The sequence below is a fragment of the Cynocephalus volans genome, chromosome 7, assembly GCF_027409185.1.
Source record: "Cynocephalus volans isolate mCynVol1 chromosome 7, mCynVol1.pri, whole genome shotgun sequence".
NCBI classification, from domain to species: domain Eukaryota; kingdom Metazoa; phylum Chordata; class Mammalia; order Dermoptera; family Cynocephalidae; genus Cynocephalus; species Cynocephalus volans.
Window position 1 is genome coordinate 13,868,530 of NC_084466.1, and position 16,841 is coordinate 13,885,370.

A 16,841-nucleotide genomic window follows, 5' to 3' on the forward strand; every position below is an offset into this window, starting at 1 on the left:
AGTCCTGATACATGCTACAACATGGATGAAACTAAAAAACGTTATGCTAAGTGAAGGCAGCCAGTCACAAAAAGCCATATATTGCATGATTCCACTTATATAAAATCACAGGTTTTGCAAAGCTTAGCCATGTAAGCTATTACAGAAGCATTCTAGCTGAGGACAGTTGGCGGTAGGGGGCAGGAGCCCAGCAACTCTGCCTGCTCCAAATCAAGCACGTAAAAATACACACGTCAAAAAGCCCAGAGTTGTTCACACTCTTGAAAGGAGGGGCTGTCACATCCTACCACAATATTGGTTTTCCCGTTTCTGACTACTTAACTACTTGGTAAACTTCTCAGGGTTGACACAAAAATAGAGTGATTTGGCGTCTCATGAAGTAACTTTCTTAAAAGTTTTTCATCAGTGCTATGGGTCAAATATGTCCCCCAAAAGTTCATGTGTTGGAAATTTGATCCCCACTGTAATTGTGTTAAGAGGGTAGGAAATCCAAATATGATATATGAAAGGTGGGGCCTTTGAGAGGTGATTCGATTGTGAGGATTGTGCCCTCATGAACAGATTAACCCATATCATAAGCAATGAGTTATCATGGGTGTGGACTGGTGGCTTTATAAGGAGCACATGAGAGAGCTCTTGCCATTCTCACCATGTGACACCCTGGTTGCCACAGGACCCTGTAGAGAGTTCCCACCCAGAAGGTACTCACCGATATGCCCCCTGAACCATGGACTTCTCAGCCTCCCAAATGAAGAAGTAAATTTCATTTCTTTATAAATTACCCAGTTTCAGGTATTCTGTTATAAGCAACAGAAACTGACTAATATAATCAAAAAGGGGCTAAATCAAAAATAAGGGTGGAAATTCACAAAAGTGTAGCAAGCCATGCATTTCAAGGGACACCCCTGGTTCCACTATGACTTATTCCTCAAGCCTCTGAGTTTACTAGAAGAAAACTTAATGAAACTTCTCTTCAGTGACCAAATTAGGGAAGAGTGAGTACCTCCTGGTGACCACCTCAAAAAAGACCAGTTAGAATACCCACAGATCAAAGGTCCCAGGTTTATTTTTGTTACATCATTTCCCTACAGTGTTAGGAAGTGAAACACTGAAAGCCATCCGTGAATGGGCTCCTGTCCCTAATGCATGGGGAAGAATTCAATGACAGTGTGCGCCTGCCACACTGACTGCTCCTCATGCACGTCCTCAAACAACTGTGCAGAGTGCCTGGCTCAGGAGGGCAGCCAATAAACACTTAATACTGCACCAATGGTAAAGTTTATCAGGAAAATAAACAGGAGAAAGTGCCAAGAAGTTTCCAGAAAAAAAAAACAAAAAACAAAAAATAAAAGGCAGGAAGTAGGAGGACTTGCCCTCTAGATACAAAAATGTGTTCTATACCTAAAATATTTAGGCAGTGTGACCTGGGGAAGTGCGGGGAGAGGGAGCAGTAAAACTAAAAAAGGAAGTTCAAAGACAGCACCAAACAAAGAGGCTCACATGCCAGAGAAAAGTGTGTCAAATCTGAAAGTCACCAACAATGGCATTAGACAGCTGTACTCACATTTTTAGTTTGGTCCTACCACTGTGCTGGACACCAGTTGGGTTTATACTTCTTAGGGAGATTTTATGCAAACATTAACCCTTTCATTAAGCATAAAAGACAGCAATTGTTAAAAGTGCTAATTAGACACAAAATACAATTATGATGAAGTAATTTTAGAGGCCAAAAGCAGTGGGAAAAAAAATTTATGAATGTTTCACATAAATAAGGTATAAATCATTCATTAGTAGGAACAACTCTGAAAAAGTAAATCAGGAAGCATGTGGAAAGTTCTGGACCTCTGCAATACACTGTAAGAGAGAAGAAAAACCAAAATAAAATGGGGAAATGTGAGGGGAAATGCATTGTAAATTCAAGCGCCTCAGGAAGCAGGCAGGATCAGTGAAAGGCACAATGGCAGGCGTGTGCTCAGATGTAAGATTCGGCCTGATGCTGCCAGATCGTCCACTTCAAGAGATAACAATCTGGACTTGGTCTGAAATACCCCAATTTAAAATGTTAGCAAGTAACTCTCCTCCCCATCCCTTCCCCTCCCCTCCCCAACACTACAGTGACCAAAGGAAACTCACCTGCGTGGCCTGGCCCACCTGTTCCCACATCTAGACTAGAGAAGCATCCTGAGGCTGGTGTCTATCAGCACGATTTAATTTACAAGAGCAGTAAGAGTTGTCAGGCCAAGTGTGGTGAAAGTGCTGCTGGTAACAGCTTGGTGATAAGCCAGGGATGGTTCCATGTGTTCAAAGACCCAATGAATCTGAATCAACCAGAGGAGGGCAACAAGTAAGGATGCCGGGCTACAAAGACAAGTGCTGGAACACCAGAGAACGTGGGGCAGGTGGGATCTACTTTGGCAGATTTTTATTGTAGACTGAATTGGTCTATCTGGGGAAAAGATGACAAACAGAACACAGATCTGCAAGGTAGGGAAACTTGAGTCTGATTTTAAAGCTTTGATGATCCAAGGGACCTCTCCCACTCCTATATGGTGGAAAAGCATAAGAGAACCAAGCTGCAAGTCCTTTTAAGTTTAGACTTCTACATGGCCTTTCAGCATCTAACATGTTTGTGAGGAGAGGATGTACCAGAAGCTACTGAACACCTCTAACCACTGATGATGAGAAAACTGGCCAGCTGAAGGGGAGAAAAAGTCCCACAAACCCCAAACATTAAAATTAGTTCTAAAAGGAGCAAAGAGTTAAATTAAAATAATGAAACCAAAAAGATAGCTAGATAAAATTCCAGTTTGAAACAGCAAACTCGGGACGACTGCCTACCTTTCCTCCCTTTCAAAGTTGTATTGAAATTTAAAAAACAAAAACAAACAAACAAACCCCACTTCAAAACACCACAGAAATGTGTCCTTTCAAATGAGTTCAGAGAACTAACCAGTAAATACCAAGACCTGAAGAGAAATATGAGCAATCATCAGAACAATTTAGAGCATTTCTCAAACTTAAGTCACTCCCACGACAGCACCACAATTTCTGCCATGTCCCAGTATCACTTATCCTATTATTTAATATTTTTCTTTAAATCACCTTACTATGTTTTACACAAATATATTTATTTTAAAGCAAACTTTATGTCACTACAGAAAACAGAAAACAAGTGTCACTTTGTCATTAGTAGGTGGTAACTATAAAAATAAATACACTAATAGCAAAAGTTATTAAATTCTAACTAATATTGTTGCTGACAGAAAGATCTTGGCCTGCCTCCCATTCTCTTTGTTACAATGGAAACTAGTCACTAGTACTGAAAAGGGAGTCACTATCTGTTCCAATGGTATTTACTGCTGGGCCTGCGCACAGTAAAAAGTCATCTCCGGGAGAGTTCCGGTCAAGATGGCAGAATAGATGGTCCCCAGCGTCACTCTCTCCCACAAATCAATCAACTTACAACTATAAAAATGTAACAACAGCTAAGCTGGGGCCACTGGAACTCAGGGGAAGAGGAGGAGAGACCTACAGAGTTCATGACAGGGGAGAAGCCACGATGAGAGAAAGAAAAAACTGCTTGAAGCGTTTCGGGCCATGGCCACTTTAAGGTTGGAACTACTGAGCACATGGAGCAGGAGCGGGCATAAGCCATAGCTGTGCCCTTCAGATGGAGTGCCGCTTTAAGGTTGGAACTACTGAGCACATGGAGCAGGAGCGGGCAGAAGCCACAGCTGTGCCCTTCAGATGGAGTTACTTGGAGGCTGCAGGGCAGAAGAGGGCCTTGGTGGCCCCCAGGACAGCAAGACCACTAATAGAGTTCACGTGGACCCACACAGGAGGGAGGAGCCAGAACAGCTGAAAAAGGGAGCTGTTCAGAGGCTAATGAGTCATCGCAAGAGACCGACACAGGGCCCATCCCATGAGAAGTGTCTGCAGCATGGGTGGTGGGGGAGAAGTGTTCCCCGGGAGAACACTGGGACACAGCAAGGACAGCCAATCCACTCCCCAGTCAGCACAGGACTACTCAGAGGAGACTGGTCGGGAATGCAGAATTGCACAGGGTGGAGTTTGATGAAAAGACTCAGGCTCAGATAAGAGTTTCTACACAACCCAGGGGCACTGGGTCTCTGGAGAGCCGGAAGTATCTATAAGGTCAACCATTAAACCCTGAGCTGCACTAAAAGCCTTCCCTAGGGAAACAGCAGCAAAGCAGCAATTTAGCTCAACAACACAGCTCAAGTACTGGTTCCCACAGGAAGCTCCCCCATTTTAGAAGTAAGAAAAGGATATGGGCCGGCCCGTGGCTCACTCGGGAGAGTACGGTGCTAATAACACCAAGGCCCCGGGTTCGGATCCCATATACGGATGGCCGGTTTGCTCACTGGCTGAGCGTGGTGCTCACAACACCAAGTCAAGGGTTAAGATCCCCTTACCGGTCATCTTTAAAAAAAAAAAAAAAAAAGAAGTAAGAAAAGGATAAAAAATTAGTTCCAGCCCAGGCACACCACCAGTGCCTCGGAGCCAGCCCAGGGCATGGAGCCGGGGACTGGACCCCCCCCTGCCCACAACCAGGCACACCACCAGCGCCAAGGAGCATGCCAAAAACAGCACCTCCATGTGGGTGGCCCACGACAGTCATCACATTAACCACAGCTGCCGTGAAAGTGGCTAGACATCACAACCACCACGCAGATGGTCCGCCAGCCACTGGAGTGCATTGACACAAGGAGAGTCACCAGCAGAGACCAAAGAAAAGAAGAGGATGTCGCTCTCCACAAAGCCTGTTCCAGAGTGACAGAAGAAGCACCTGCTCTATGATATTGGGGGACCTGAACACACCTCTCAGCATTGGACAGATCATCTAGGCAACAAATCAACAGAGTAACCATTACTCTTTCAGAAGGAGAGAAGAAATCTAGGGTTATCAGTGGTGGGAGGGGGCGGGGGAGGGGATAGGGAGAGATTGGACAAGGGGCATAAAGAATAAGTACAATTGGTAACAATATACATACTAGTAATATTGATCTGATCAACATATGTCAACATTGAGTCCCAAAAATATGTATAATCAATTATGATTCAATAAATAAATAAATAAGTCATCCCCGGTAGCATGTGCCAACAACCACGCATGACAGTGGGCCAGTCGATCTTCCACAAACCCCAGCCCCAAACCCACTCTCTCACATTCTTCCTAATACACAGCCATTCATTCCACCATCCCAGATGGAAAGAATGTGTGGCCCCCAAAATAAAAACACACTCCAAAGAAAGTGGGCAATCTGCTTAAGGAGGACACCAAGAGGGCTGAAGGTTTGCTATAAAGCAGAAGACATCTTGGGGTAACATCAAACTCCCAGAGATCACAGCATGGGGTGACAGGGAATGGAAGAGGATGGTAGTCAGAAGGGAAGCTTCACAAGAAGAACCCAGCCCACCTAACTTTGATGACCACAGGGAGTTCTCGCAGTCTTCTGCCCACCACCTGCTCCACACCTCCGGACTCTGTATGGAAGCCAGCCTATTCACATGCCCTGCATACCTGAACAGAGCCTACAGTCAGCCCAGCCATTTAAGGTATGGGCCTCTTGGGGGAAAAGATCTCACAAAGAAAGAGGAAAACCACACTAGGTACTTAAGAATCTAGTCATTCAGTACTGTACAAGAGCAAAGCAAGGATCCAGAAAGTTTACCACCTATGAAAAAAATTTACTCAAGGAGGAATGCCAGGGGAAGAAAAGAAAAAACAAAGATACCAAGACAAAAAATGATGCAAGATCCAAGAAACAGCAATAGCTGGGTGTGAACTTATAGTAGAAAAGAAATGTCGAAAGAAACTAAGAGACTCCTTGAAGCAGCACAAGTTTTCTGACCTATGGCTCTATTTCCTTCTATAACTCCAATCACATGCCTTTGGTTCTACAATAAATACACAATCATGATGTTGTATAGCTATTGGTTTGATTAATTACCATTATAGAGCAGACTGCAACACACAACATACATATAACACATAAATTAGGAAACAGAGTACAGAAGAGGTATACATGTTCCTGGGCTAATTTCTCATTTTCAAAGTGGAGTCCATTTATTGTGCCAAAAATTGATAAATCAAAAAATAAGAGTTTTGTCCACTATTTAAAATTATTTTTAAATTATTTTTTAAACTTTTAAAGTATTTTTGTCCATTATTTAAAATTATAAATTATGCTACGAGTGGTAACCAAACCAAAACTGAAAGATGAATGGCTAACAAACATGAAAGAGAAAAGAAGTTCATTTTCCCAGGCATTCAAAGAAATGCTAATTAAAATAACAATAAAATGCCATTTTCTGATCTCTCAATTGACAAAAATTATTTTAAATTATCATGCTCAATTGTTACAAGAGTTTGGTGAAGAAGATATGTTCCTAAACTGATGAAAAGCACAAAGTAATACACCCTTTCTGGAAGGATTTGGCAATACACATCAAGAGCTTCAAAATATTCGTATTCTTTGACCCTGTAATTCCACATTTATGATTATTTCTTTAGGATGAAGTCAAAGATGTGATCAATAACTTAGTTACAAAGATGTTCAACACAACATTGTTTCTAAATGGGGAAACAGTGGGAGAAAAACATTTTAATATGATAAAATGTTATAATCATGCAAACTTATCACTTGGAATATCTAAGATAATGTTGGGAGAACATAATATATATATTTGAATGTAATTTCTCTATAAAACCAAATATACATACATGTATGTGTGTATACGTTTGTATGTGTCCAAGAGAAGAAAGAGAACGCATGGAAAAAGAGGTGCATGGAAAAAGTCTAGAAGAAGGAGCACTAAACTCTCAATGATGGTTATTTGGGTGGAGGAATAACTGTGTGACACTAGTCCTTTCTACATTACATATTCGTGTAATTTTTGAATATTTTTCAACAAGCATGTTTCAGTTTTGTAATAAGGCAAAATAAAAATAATGTTAAAAGTCAGCTTTGAACATTATTAATGACACGCGGAAGAAGGTTCAATTAAAAAAGCAGAATACAAAACTGTAAATAGCTCCAATTTTGCTTTTATAGGTTTCTTGGGGGTTTTTTTGGTGGCTACCCAGTACAGGGATTGAACCTTGGACCTTGGTGTTATCGGCACCAGCTAAGCTTACAAACCAACTGGTCAGTTTTGCTTTTAAAAATGTTTACATACATACACACAGGAGAAAAAAAGATAGCAATATGTAAATAAGGATCAATCAGGGCAAAATAATGAAATGGAATTTAATGTTTCTTTCTTATATTTTATTTTCCATCCCCAATTAAGTCTTAGAAACAAAGAGTTAATAAAGTTAAGCAAATTTCCTTTTTGCAGGGCTGCTAAGGGCCTTTCAAGTTTTAATTTGCACTATCAATCATTAAAAAACAATATAGCCAACAACATTTCCCACCTACTTGGCTGTAGAACCCTTTCCAAATATTGGTATCGTGATCTCTCAACTGTATCATGCTACATTACAGCCAATTGACATAAGCACTAAAAAATGGCTGAGAACAATGGCAATATAACTTATAAAGTCTCAGGAAAAACATCTGGGAAAAAGAATCATGATGTAAATGAGGGTTAAATTATAATTCTCATTTATACTCATAATTCAAATGTGGGTAAAAACTTCAGGAGCCCCTCATGGTATCAGTGTCCATAAAGCACACCTCAAAAACACTAGAGTAAATTATTTATGAGATATTGTTTATTAAGTTGCATTTATTAAAATTCCATAGAAGAGCATTTTTAAAGGAGCTTGAGGTAAGGTAGGTTCCATCTTCATTACTAAAACTAATATCAAGGGCTGGCAAATTAGTTTAGTTGGTTAGACTGTGGTGTTGTAACACCAAGGTCAAGGGTTGGGATCCCCACACCAGCAAGCCGCCCCAAAATAAAAATAATAAATAAATAAATAAATACATAAAACTAATATTGAGACAAGTTGAGAATGGAAAAAGTTGGAGAAGGAAGATAAGGGAGGAGAAGAGGAAAAAGCATACACAAATGAAAATAACTACAGAGCATTTGCTACTACAAAAAGATCCTGATTAGGAAAAAACACATGTCTACTGAAAGCAAACGGGATCTTAGTCCTGACATAGAAAGAGGGAGACCAGTGGACTGAAAGCCATCAGGAGGAGCATGATGGAGCACAGAGTAAACAGCTGCAGCAGTCACAAGGGGAGGAACAAAAAGCAACTTGCCAGGACACAATACAGCAGTTCTCAGTGACTGGGGCACAAGCTCTACTGCTAACCTGAGCTATTATTTTCATCGTTAGCCTATGAAGATCCCCATGCTCAAGAGGGATCAACAGAGAGAAGAGTCTTCACGGCTGAGCAGTAGAAGTATGCAACACAGAATATGGGGCCAGACTGTCCAGGTTCAAATTCCTGCTCCTCACTAGCTATGGGACCTTGGGAAAGTTACTTAAATGTCTGTGCCTCAGGTTCCTCTCATCTGCAAATTGCGGAGAACAACCACACCTACCTCACAGGGATGTTCTGAGAATTAAATGGGTTAACATATGTAAACTGCTCAGAACAGTGCATAGCACACAGCAAGTGTTATACAAGTAAACTAATAATAACTCAAACTCATTTGCTCTTGATAGAAAATTATAAGAAATTATACAGACATATGTAGAACCCTCATTTAAATTATGGTTCTTTTTCCCAGATGTTTGTCCTAAGGCTTAAAAGATTAATTGCCATTCCCATTTTCCATTAAAGGAACTAAATTTATGTCAATTTAGTCCCCTTAATGTAATGGGATTAGTAGAAAGCCTGTATAAAGAGTACGGGCTTTGGAGGCAGGCAAATCTGGATCAAATCTCAGCTCTTCCCACGCACTAGCTATGTGATCTGTACAAATTATTTTTAGAGCCTCAATACACTCATGGGGGGAGCGGGGCTGTGAAAATTAAACAAAATAAGTAAAACAATCTTTTCTCCCCTAAATTGCTGGTGGAGTTTTAAATGGGTACCAACCTTTGGGGTTGGAATTTGGCAGAGTATGCACCAAAAATTATATAACATAATACATTTCATTTAACCTTCTTTCACTTCTAGGAATATCTGTAAATTAAGATGCTCTCAGCATTACTATAATAGAAAAAAAGGAGGGGAGAAACAATCTAATTCTGCAAGAATAGCTTACTAGGGAAATGCTTATGACAAAAGGAGAAAAGGAGAATACGCATATAGTCATTATGATTACATTTTAAAACATTCTGTTGAGTGAAATAAAAGCAAGTTACAAAATAGTATTTGAGTGTGATAAATTTATTTTTACTTATTTATTTTGTTATTCATTTTTGCACTGGAAAAACAGTATAAAGACCAAAATTTCAATAAATGCCATTTCTATTTCTTTCTAGTGCTTTTCTGCATTTCAGAATTTTCTTTGATGAACATGTTATATAATAACAAAATCAGTTATTTTAAAACAACAACATAAATGTGTAGCAAAATAAAAGATGAAGAAAATTAACTGAAATTCTAATAGTAGTTTTTCTCTATTTTCCAAACTTCCTATAATGTGGCTAATCTTACTTTTACAATAAAAAGAAACATTTTAAAAGTATCCTCCCTCAAGCTTGTCTCTCCCTGGTTAAGGCCTATCCTTCCTTCTTCGCTAAAACTTACAAATAAACAGTAATATTCCTTGGGAGTTTCAAGGATACAGTCTCCCAAAATTTAAGAAATGTGGGGAATAGCTCACCCGCAAGAGTCAAGCTTTAAAGGCAGATCTGCAGCTCTAACCACCCAGGCCTGGTTACAGCAGAAACGTATAAATTACAAAGTCACCCTTAAAGAGGCCAGCCAAATAATTCCTGGCCCACAAAACAGAAACCCAACTAAAACAAGATGATAAAATTAGGCTTCCACTAAAGTACCGAAATACAAGGGTTGCTGCCTACCAAAGAGACTCCAAATCAAAATGCAGAATTTACAAAGAAGGTGAATCCAAAGCACTTAAGACTCCCCTCAGCCAGACCTGGGTATAAAGAGAGTGAGTGCAATGTGAGAGTTCCCTATCGTGAAGACGGGACATTATGAGGAAGAACTGTGCAGAGAACCTTTGAAGTGCTCTGAGTACAGCTGCACCCTCATCAAGCTGGGTGGGGGGCTCAATATATGACCCCCTGAAGTGGGGGTACAGAGGACTTCTAACCTGGGAAATCTGAAGAGCAGAAGGAGGAGAAGCCGTGCTAATCCCTAGGACTGACAGGCACCACCAGCGCAAAGAATATGCAGTTCCAGCAGAGTGGAGGTGGGCCACACACTACAGCCAGCAAGGGGGATCACTTTTGGCTCAGTCCAGCTGTGCCCCCAAGCACGCCAAAAGGACCCCAGCAGGAGGAAATCGTAGGTGGGCCTAAGTTCCTAGGGGCTGAGGAAGAGCCACCAAAAGAAAGTCGACCAAAATAAAGATGCAGCCCCCCAGGTCAAGGGAGTAGCAGGGATGGGAATCGCTTAAGAGCCTCTGAAGAGCCCACCAGAGCACTCCCAGGATGAAAGGTCAGCTTTAACCATGTGCCAGGCTCAAGAAGCCACAGAAGAACAACACAAGTTCTTCACCATGCCTTCCTCTTCCTTTTCCACCCAATCTAGAACCTAGTAGGTCAGACACAGGAAATGTGAGGAACAGAGGAGGACCAGAAGCAGAAGCCAATCACACCCCTCTTTCTGACAGCAAGTGGTTGCCAACTACAACTCTTAACCGAGAGAAAGAGGAAGAAAAAGTGTTATCTTTGAATGAAGAATGAAGTGTTAACTAATATATCAAACAAGACACTTCTAATTTTTAAACTGAGCCCATGTTTCTTGACTTCTATTACCAAAGATTAACCACCGCTTGAATGTATGTTTGGTCTTTTCTTTACTACTAACACTGAGAACCTAGAAGAGTTGCTGGCCCAGTATCTGTTGAATCAATGAATCAAAGACTGAATGGAAAGTCAAAAGGCCTGATACTTTTCCATAAGGGCAAAAAGCTTCCCCAACTGAACATATTTTAATTGAGAAATCATGCCAAGGACTCAGCTTAGATTAGACACCATAAATTAACACAAGGTTGGGGTTTTGCTAGACTAGTTTAGCAGCACAGGAATGCCAGGTCTCTGACAGTCTGGATGAGACCACAACTTTGGTGACTAACTATGGGTTCCAGACCGGATGGAAGAAAGAGATGCCAGAAATGGGCTGATAAACTGGAGAAAAGGAGGGATCAAGAGTCTGGCGATCAGTCATTGTGGTGAGATAATGAAGAAGCCGAGGCATGTTCATTTTCAGTGAAAGAGCACACATACAACTGGATAAGGGAAAGAAGGCGCAGTTGCTCCTCAAGAAACCCCCATCTCTACGTATGTTGTCTCCTCTTCTCTACCCATCCCTTAAATACTGGAATGGCCAAGTTCTGTCCTCAGCCTTCTAACTCTACTCACTGCCTCTGCAGTCTTCACTCACATCCACAGTCTATCTCCCACCTAACCATGTCTAATCCAGCTCCAGATCCCAACCCCAAACATCCCCTGGGTATCCAAGTGGATTTTGCAGACCCCTCAACATTATACACGTCCAGAATTGAACTCATCTTCCCCCCAGGTGAGCTCCTCCTTCTCTGCATTCTCTTATCTTAGTGAATGGTAACACCATCAACCTACCCACCTGCCCAATCTGTAAACCACAGTCACTTTTAATTCCTCTTCACCTTCCAAATCCAGTAAGCTTTACTAACACAACCTACCTGCTTAAACATCTCTAGAATCTTTCTCTGTATCCTGCTCATTCTCACTGGTATGACCTTAATTAAGGCTTGAATTCAGCATATCCCCACTGGACTCTAACTGTTCTCTCTGACCCTCCTGCTGGCCACCCTCTTGCCCTGATCTAAATCTGTTTGTCCATTAGAATCTCCCAAGGAGCCTTTAAAAATAACAGATTTCTTAAAAATAATAATAATAACACAGATTTTTAATGCCCACATTAGCCCTTCTGAATCTGACTCTTTGGGGATGGTACCCAGGAAAGTGTACATTCAGAAAGTGCCCTGGTTTGTTTTTGCAGCCAGGACACAGAGAGCATTTGGAAACTACTGCTCCATCCCCGTAAGGAATCTCCCTTCTTCCCTCCCACGACAATGAGAAGCATGCTAGAATGTTGTCACCTCCTTCTGTTTCTCTGGACTTTGCTCTGTCACTCCTGTATGTATCTTCAACCTTGCCCTCCCCACTGGGTCTTTCCCAACACTGTTTAAACAAACTAAGGTTTCTCTCAACTTAAAGAAACTCTCCCCTGACACCTGCGCCACCTCAAACTACAACTCGCTCTCCTGCCCTTCCTACCCAACATCCTTGAAAGTGCTTTCCGAGCTCAGTCTCCACTTTTCCTCCCACTCACTCCTCGTCCACCTATAATCTGACCTGTCTCCCCAACAACTAGACAAGCTATCCTGGAAAGGTTCTGGGTGGCCTCTTTCCCAAAAGGTCATGTTTCAGTATTTTTTTGAAAATCCTCGGAGCATTGAATGCTACTAGCCACTGCCTCCATGAAACTCTTTCCTCCTTGTTATCCTGCCACCTCCTTAGCCACCCCTCAGTCTTCCTCCCCAGCTCCTTCTCTTCTCCCTCTTTAAATGTTCAGTGTGTACAGTCCTCACCTCACCTTCCACTGCCCCTTGAATGACTTCACCGCACACCTCTTAGGAATGACTTACTCCAGCCATAATCAACAATTCCCTAATTCATGACCTCCTGCCTCTTTGCCAGGCCCTGCCCAGGCTCTGCCTCTCAAAGAGGCTCCCTCTCCACTACTATGCCTGACAACTCTTACTCATCCCTCAAAAATAGCTCAAATATTGACTACACCGTGACGTCTTCTTTAACAACTGTGCCTCTCCCCCTACCAACGAACTCCCTGCAATAAACCCATAGCACCAAGCACAGAAGATAAATTTCTTTTTTAAAAAAATTTCCCCAATAGACCCTGAACTCCTTGAGGGCAGGAACTATACCTGGAATACTCGCACATGAGATGTAAATGCTGGTTGAATCCTTCATTACACAGTGAATACATAGTGAAGTGAGTACATAATGGGACGCATCAATAAATGAAATGTAAATGATACATATATTACTCAACATGGAGCTGAGTGACAGCATTGGTCCATAAGCAAGGAATCTTAAATAAGTCATGAACACTACTCCTATGCACTTTTACCCAGTCAGAATTGTGTCTGGGCAGACAACAATCCAGTTTCAAAGAAATGGTCACAAATGTCCTTCCTCTGATTAATTGCCCTGGCTGCACTAGCCATCCTTAGTACCTTGAAAACAACCTGCTGTGCCTGTTTCAGAATCTTTGCACTTCAAAATGAAGATTTTTCAACAAACTCTGACATGGCTGGCTCCTTTAACACCATTTGGGTCTCAGCTCAAATGCCACCTTCCCAGATATCTTCCCTGACCACACATGCCAAAGTAGTACTCCGCCATAACTTCTCTTTGCCATTACCCTCTTATTTTCTTCATAACACTTATCACAATGTGAAATCTCACTAATTACTTGTTAACCTATTTGATGGCGGTCTCTTTTATCCTGTTTACCAGATTATACTCTGTACACGAACAGTATGTGTCTTATAAGGGTACTCAACAGACACTTCTTGAATAAATGAATAAATGAATGAGATAGAAGAGCAAGTTTAACACTAAACCACCATTATCTACTAGTCACAAAATGTGGGAAATATGCAGATGGCAGGAAATGGCAGGGATTGCTTCCTCAAAAGACTTTTTGGACTGGCTGGTTAACTCAATTGGTTACAGTGTGGAGCTATTTTTTTTAAAAATTTTTTTGATGGCTGCCCAGTGTGGGGATCCAAACCCTTTGACCTTGGTGTTATAACACCATGCTCTAACCAAATGAGCCAACCGGCCAACCTAGACTGTGGTGTTATAACACCAAGATCAAGAATTCGGATCCCAGTACCCATCAGCTGCCAAAAAATAAATAAATAAAAGAAAGTCTGCTTCACCACCCATGGGGGCAGGGGTAGATGTATTACCCTTACTCAAGATCAGAACTTTGATTCACCAAAAGGCGTACAACTTCGTATCTAAAGGAAATCACTTCCCTCTCAGTGGGTAGCATCACCAGAGAAAGATTATAAAGCAGGATAACTGTTAACATGCAGACTTGCCAAACGACTAGACCTAGAAAAACTGTGCCTAAACTCCACGGTAAGCACTGTAAACAGTGGGACCAAGACTTTTTTCACCATTACATTTCCAGCACCTAGCAGTTTGTGGCCCACAGCAGATACTCAAAATGTCTGTTAAATGAGCACATAAGGGGCTAGCTAGTTGGTTAGATCATGGTGCTGATAACACCAAGGTCCAAACTTTGATCCTGTACTGGCCAGCTGCCAAAAAAAAAAAAAAAATGAGCATATAAGACATGGCCTTCTGAGGAATGGCCATCCCATCAACTCTTAGAACTGTGGATGCACTTATTTTAGAAACAGGCCACAGCAGCTGATGAGGTGCCCTTGGCCTCATCTTCTCTCTGGGTAGCAGTTTAGTTCCCAGAATTCAATATTCACAAACTTTTGCCATAAGTTATGAAATGTTCCTTCCCCAGGGTCACCTGTATCAAATTTGAATACACTTTGCCAATACAATCTAATAGCTAATACATTTCAGCAACCCAATAACAGATTTCTCTTTCCCTTTTAATTTTTTATATGTATTTTGGTCAGCAAGGGTAGCTCAAAATGCTGAGAGAACAACCAATATTGAAGAATTCCATCACTGATATTACATCCACCCGTGTATGAAAACCACACCACCTTCCTGAACTGTCAGCTTCACCAACACTCATAATGCTCTTCATCCAAAGGGTAGTGTGGGGAAGATTAATTAGCTAGTACTTGTAATATACTCTGGGCCGATGCATAAAAGATGCCATCAATCAAATTAATTATGAATCAAGAGAAATGATAAATATTAAACCCACTTTAAAACCTGAGAAGTTGAGAAGTAAAGAAGATTTAAAATTATGTCTGTGGCTCTGATACTAACTCACTGTCAGACTAAGACACGTATACTCAGAAAAAGATTCATGACATTCACAAAAGATCTTTAATATTTGGAAATATCAGATGTTCTGTACTCTGGCAACATTAACTTCACATGTATAGAGATATGAAGTATCAACAGTAACAAGCAACTGCAAAGTTACAGCTGTTCAAACATTTCAGTTGCTTGTATCCGCACCTAATCTCAGTGGTGTTTGCTTAACACAGACCATCTTGCCGAAAGTCAATTAAACACTCGATTTCGGTAAGAAAAACAGTTTAAAGGCTTTATATACTTCTTTCTTTCTGCTGACCCCGGTGACAGCCCAGTAAAATAACAGCAACATCCAGCAGCAAAATATGCGCTCTTTTCCTCTCCAAATGACTTCCTAACTTCCCTCCACTTTGAAAGTGCCATAGGCACCTTAATCAGTTTTTGTCTAAAAACTCTTCGGCGAGACTGGGGAGGAAACACGTCTCAGTCACACTGAGGGGTCAGCCTGCAGGGAAAGTCGGTTCGGTCGCACAGTAGCCTAGATCAATGGGGTGACTGTGAAGGGGGCAGGCGTCCAGCCTCGCCTCCACCTGGAGGGTCTCCTCTTTCAGGCTGGCACAGCGCCGCAAAGGGCACGGGAACACCTGAGCACCCAGCCCGCCCCAAAGTGCCCAGCCCACCTGCGGCAGCCCTAGAGCTCCTGGGCATAGCTCCTGGGGCTCACAGGTGGGGGCCGGGGCTGACGGCGGGACTTAGTGCCCACTCGCCCCTCCAGGCTGAGGTGGGGGCAGTACCCGCTGCTCCCCAAGGGCAGGAACTACCAAGGTTCGGGCGCGGGGAGGAAGGGTCGGGACCCCAACCTCCTGCAAACCCGAGGGTCCCCGCCTCCCCCAGCCTCCTCAAGGAGGTGCCCAGGGCGGCGTGTAGGGGACAGACAGGATGGCGGTGGCCGGTACTCACAAAGCCCACTTGAGCCGGTGCTGGTGAACATGGTCCCGCCGGCCCGAAGCCCCCGCGAGGGGGACAGGGGGAGTGGTAACGGAGGTGGAGAGTCCCGGCGACCGCGCAGGCGCACTCCGGCGGGGCGGTGAATCGACCTCCGCGATGCCACGCCCCCGAGCGCCTGACGAAGGGCGCATGCGCGACCAGTGAGCGCACCCGTTGGGTCAGCGTCCTCCCTTCCTGCAGGGAAGGGAAGTGCGTCCGCGGCGGGAGGGGTCCGCCCCTCCGGGGTTTTTCCGACGGCCACGGACCTCGCTTAGAAAGGGAGTGGGCAGGCGCAGGAAGAATGAAGCTGTGGCTCACCGGAAGCCGCCCACGTGACCAGTGCCGCCCCAACAGCCCTTGGAGCAACGATGGCAGGGGAGGCCTCTGGCATGCCGATCCTGGGCATTCCCCGCGACCTCTAACCTCTCTGGACTGGACGCCCGGCGCGTTCCACGCATGCTCAGTCTTTCCAGGCAATGTCCCGATGCTCGCTACCCAGAGGCTGTTGAGGGGTAGAAGCGTCTCGGGTTCCGGCGCCCAGCTAAGTCCGAGAGATTTCTCGAATGCTACGGAAGGGTGGCTGGAGCCGAACGTCCCTTCCCGTCGAGGAGAGCGGGGCCGTCAAGCCGCTCCCTCTTTTTCCCACGTGGGTGTCGGGACGCAGCACCCCGCCGCGGAGGCCGGAGGTGGCGCGGAGGAGCGACCCTGCTCCCCGGGCTTCCACCCTGGCGTCGGTCCAGAC

At 43.3% G+C, this 16,841-nt stretch overlaps 1 protein-coding gene across 1 annotated transcript in view; it reads right to left on the reverse strand.

Moving 5' to 3' along the window:
- The window catches only part of UBAC2 (UBA domain containing 2), a 169,566-nt gene extending 153,366 nt beyond the window's left edge, over positions 1-16,200 (reverse strand). Inside the window, exon 1 of the mRNA XM_063102500.1 lies at positions 16,073-16,200. Within this exon, the coding sequence (XP_062958570.1) occupies positions 16,073-16,103 (31 nt within the window). The 5' untranslated portion in view covers positions 16,104-16,200. The remainder of the gene's footprint in view (positions 1-16,072) is intronic.
- Positions 16,201-16,841: the final 641 nt, after the last annotated feature.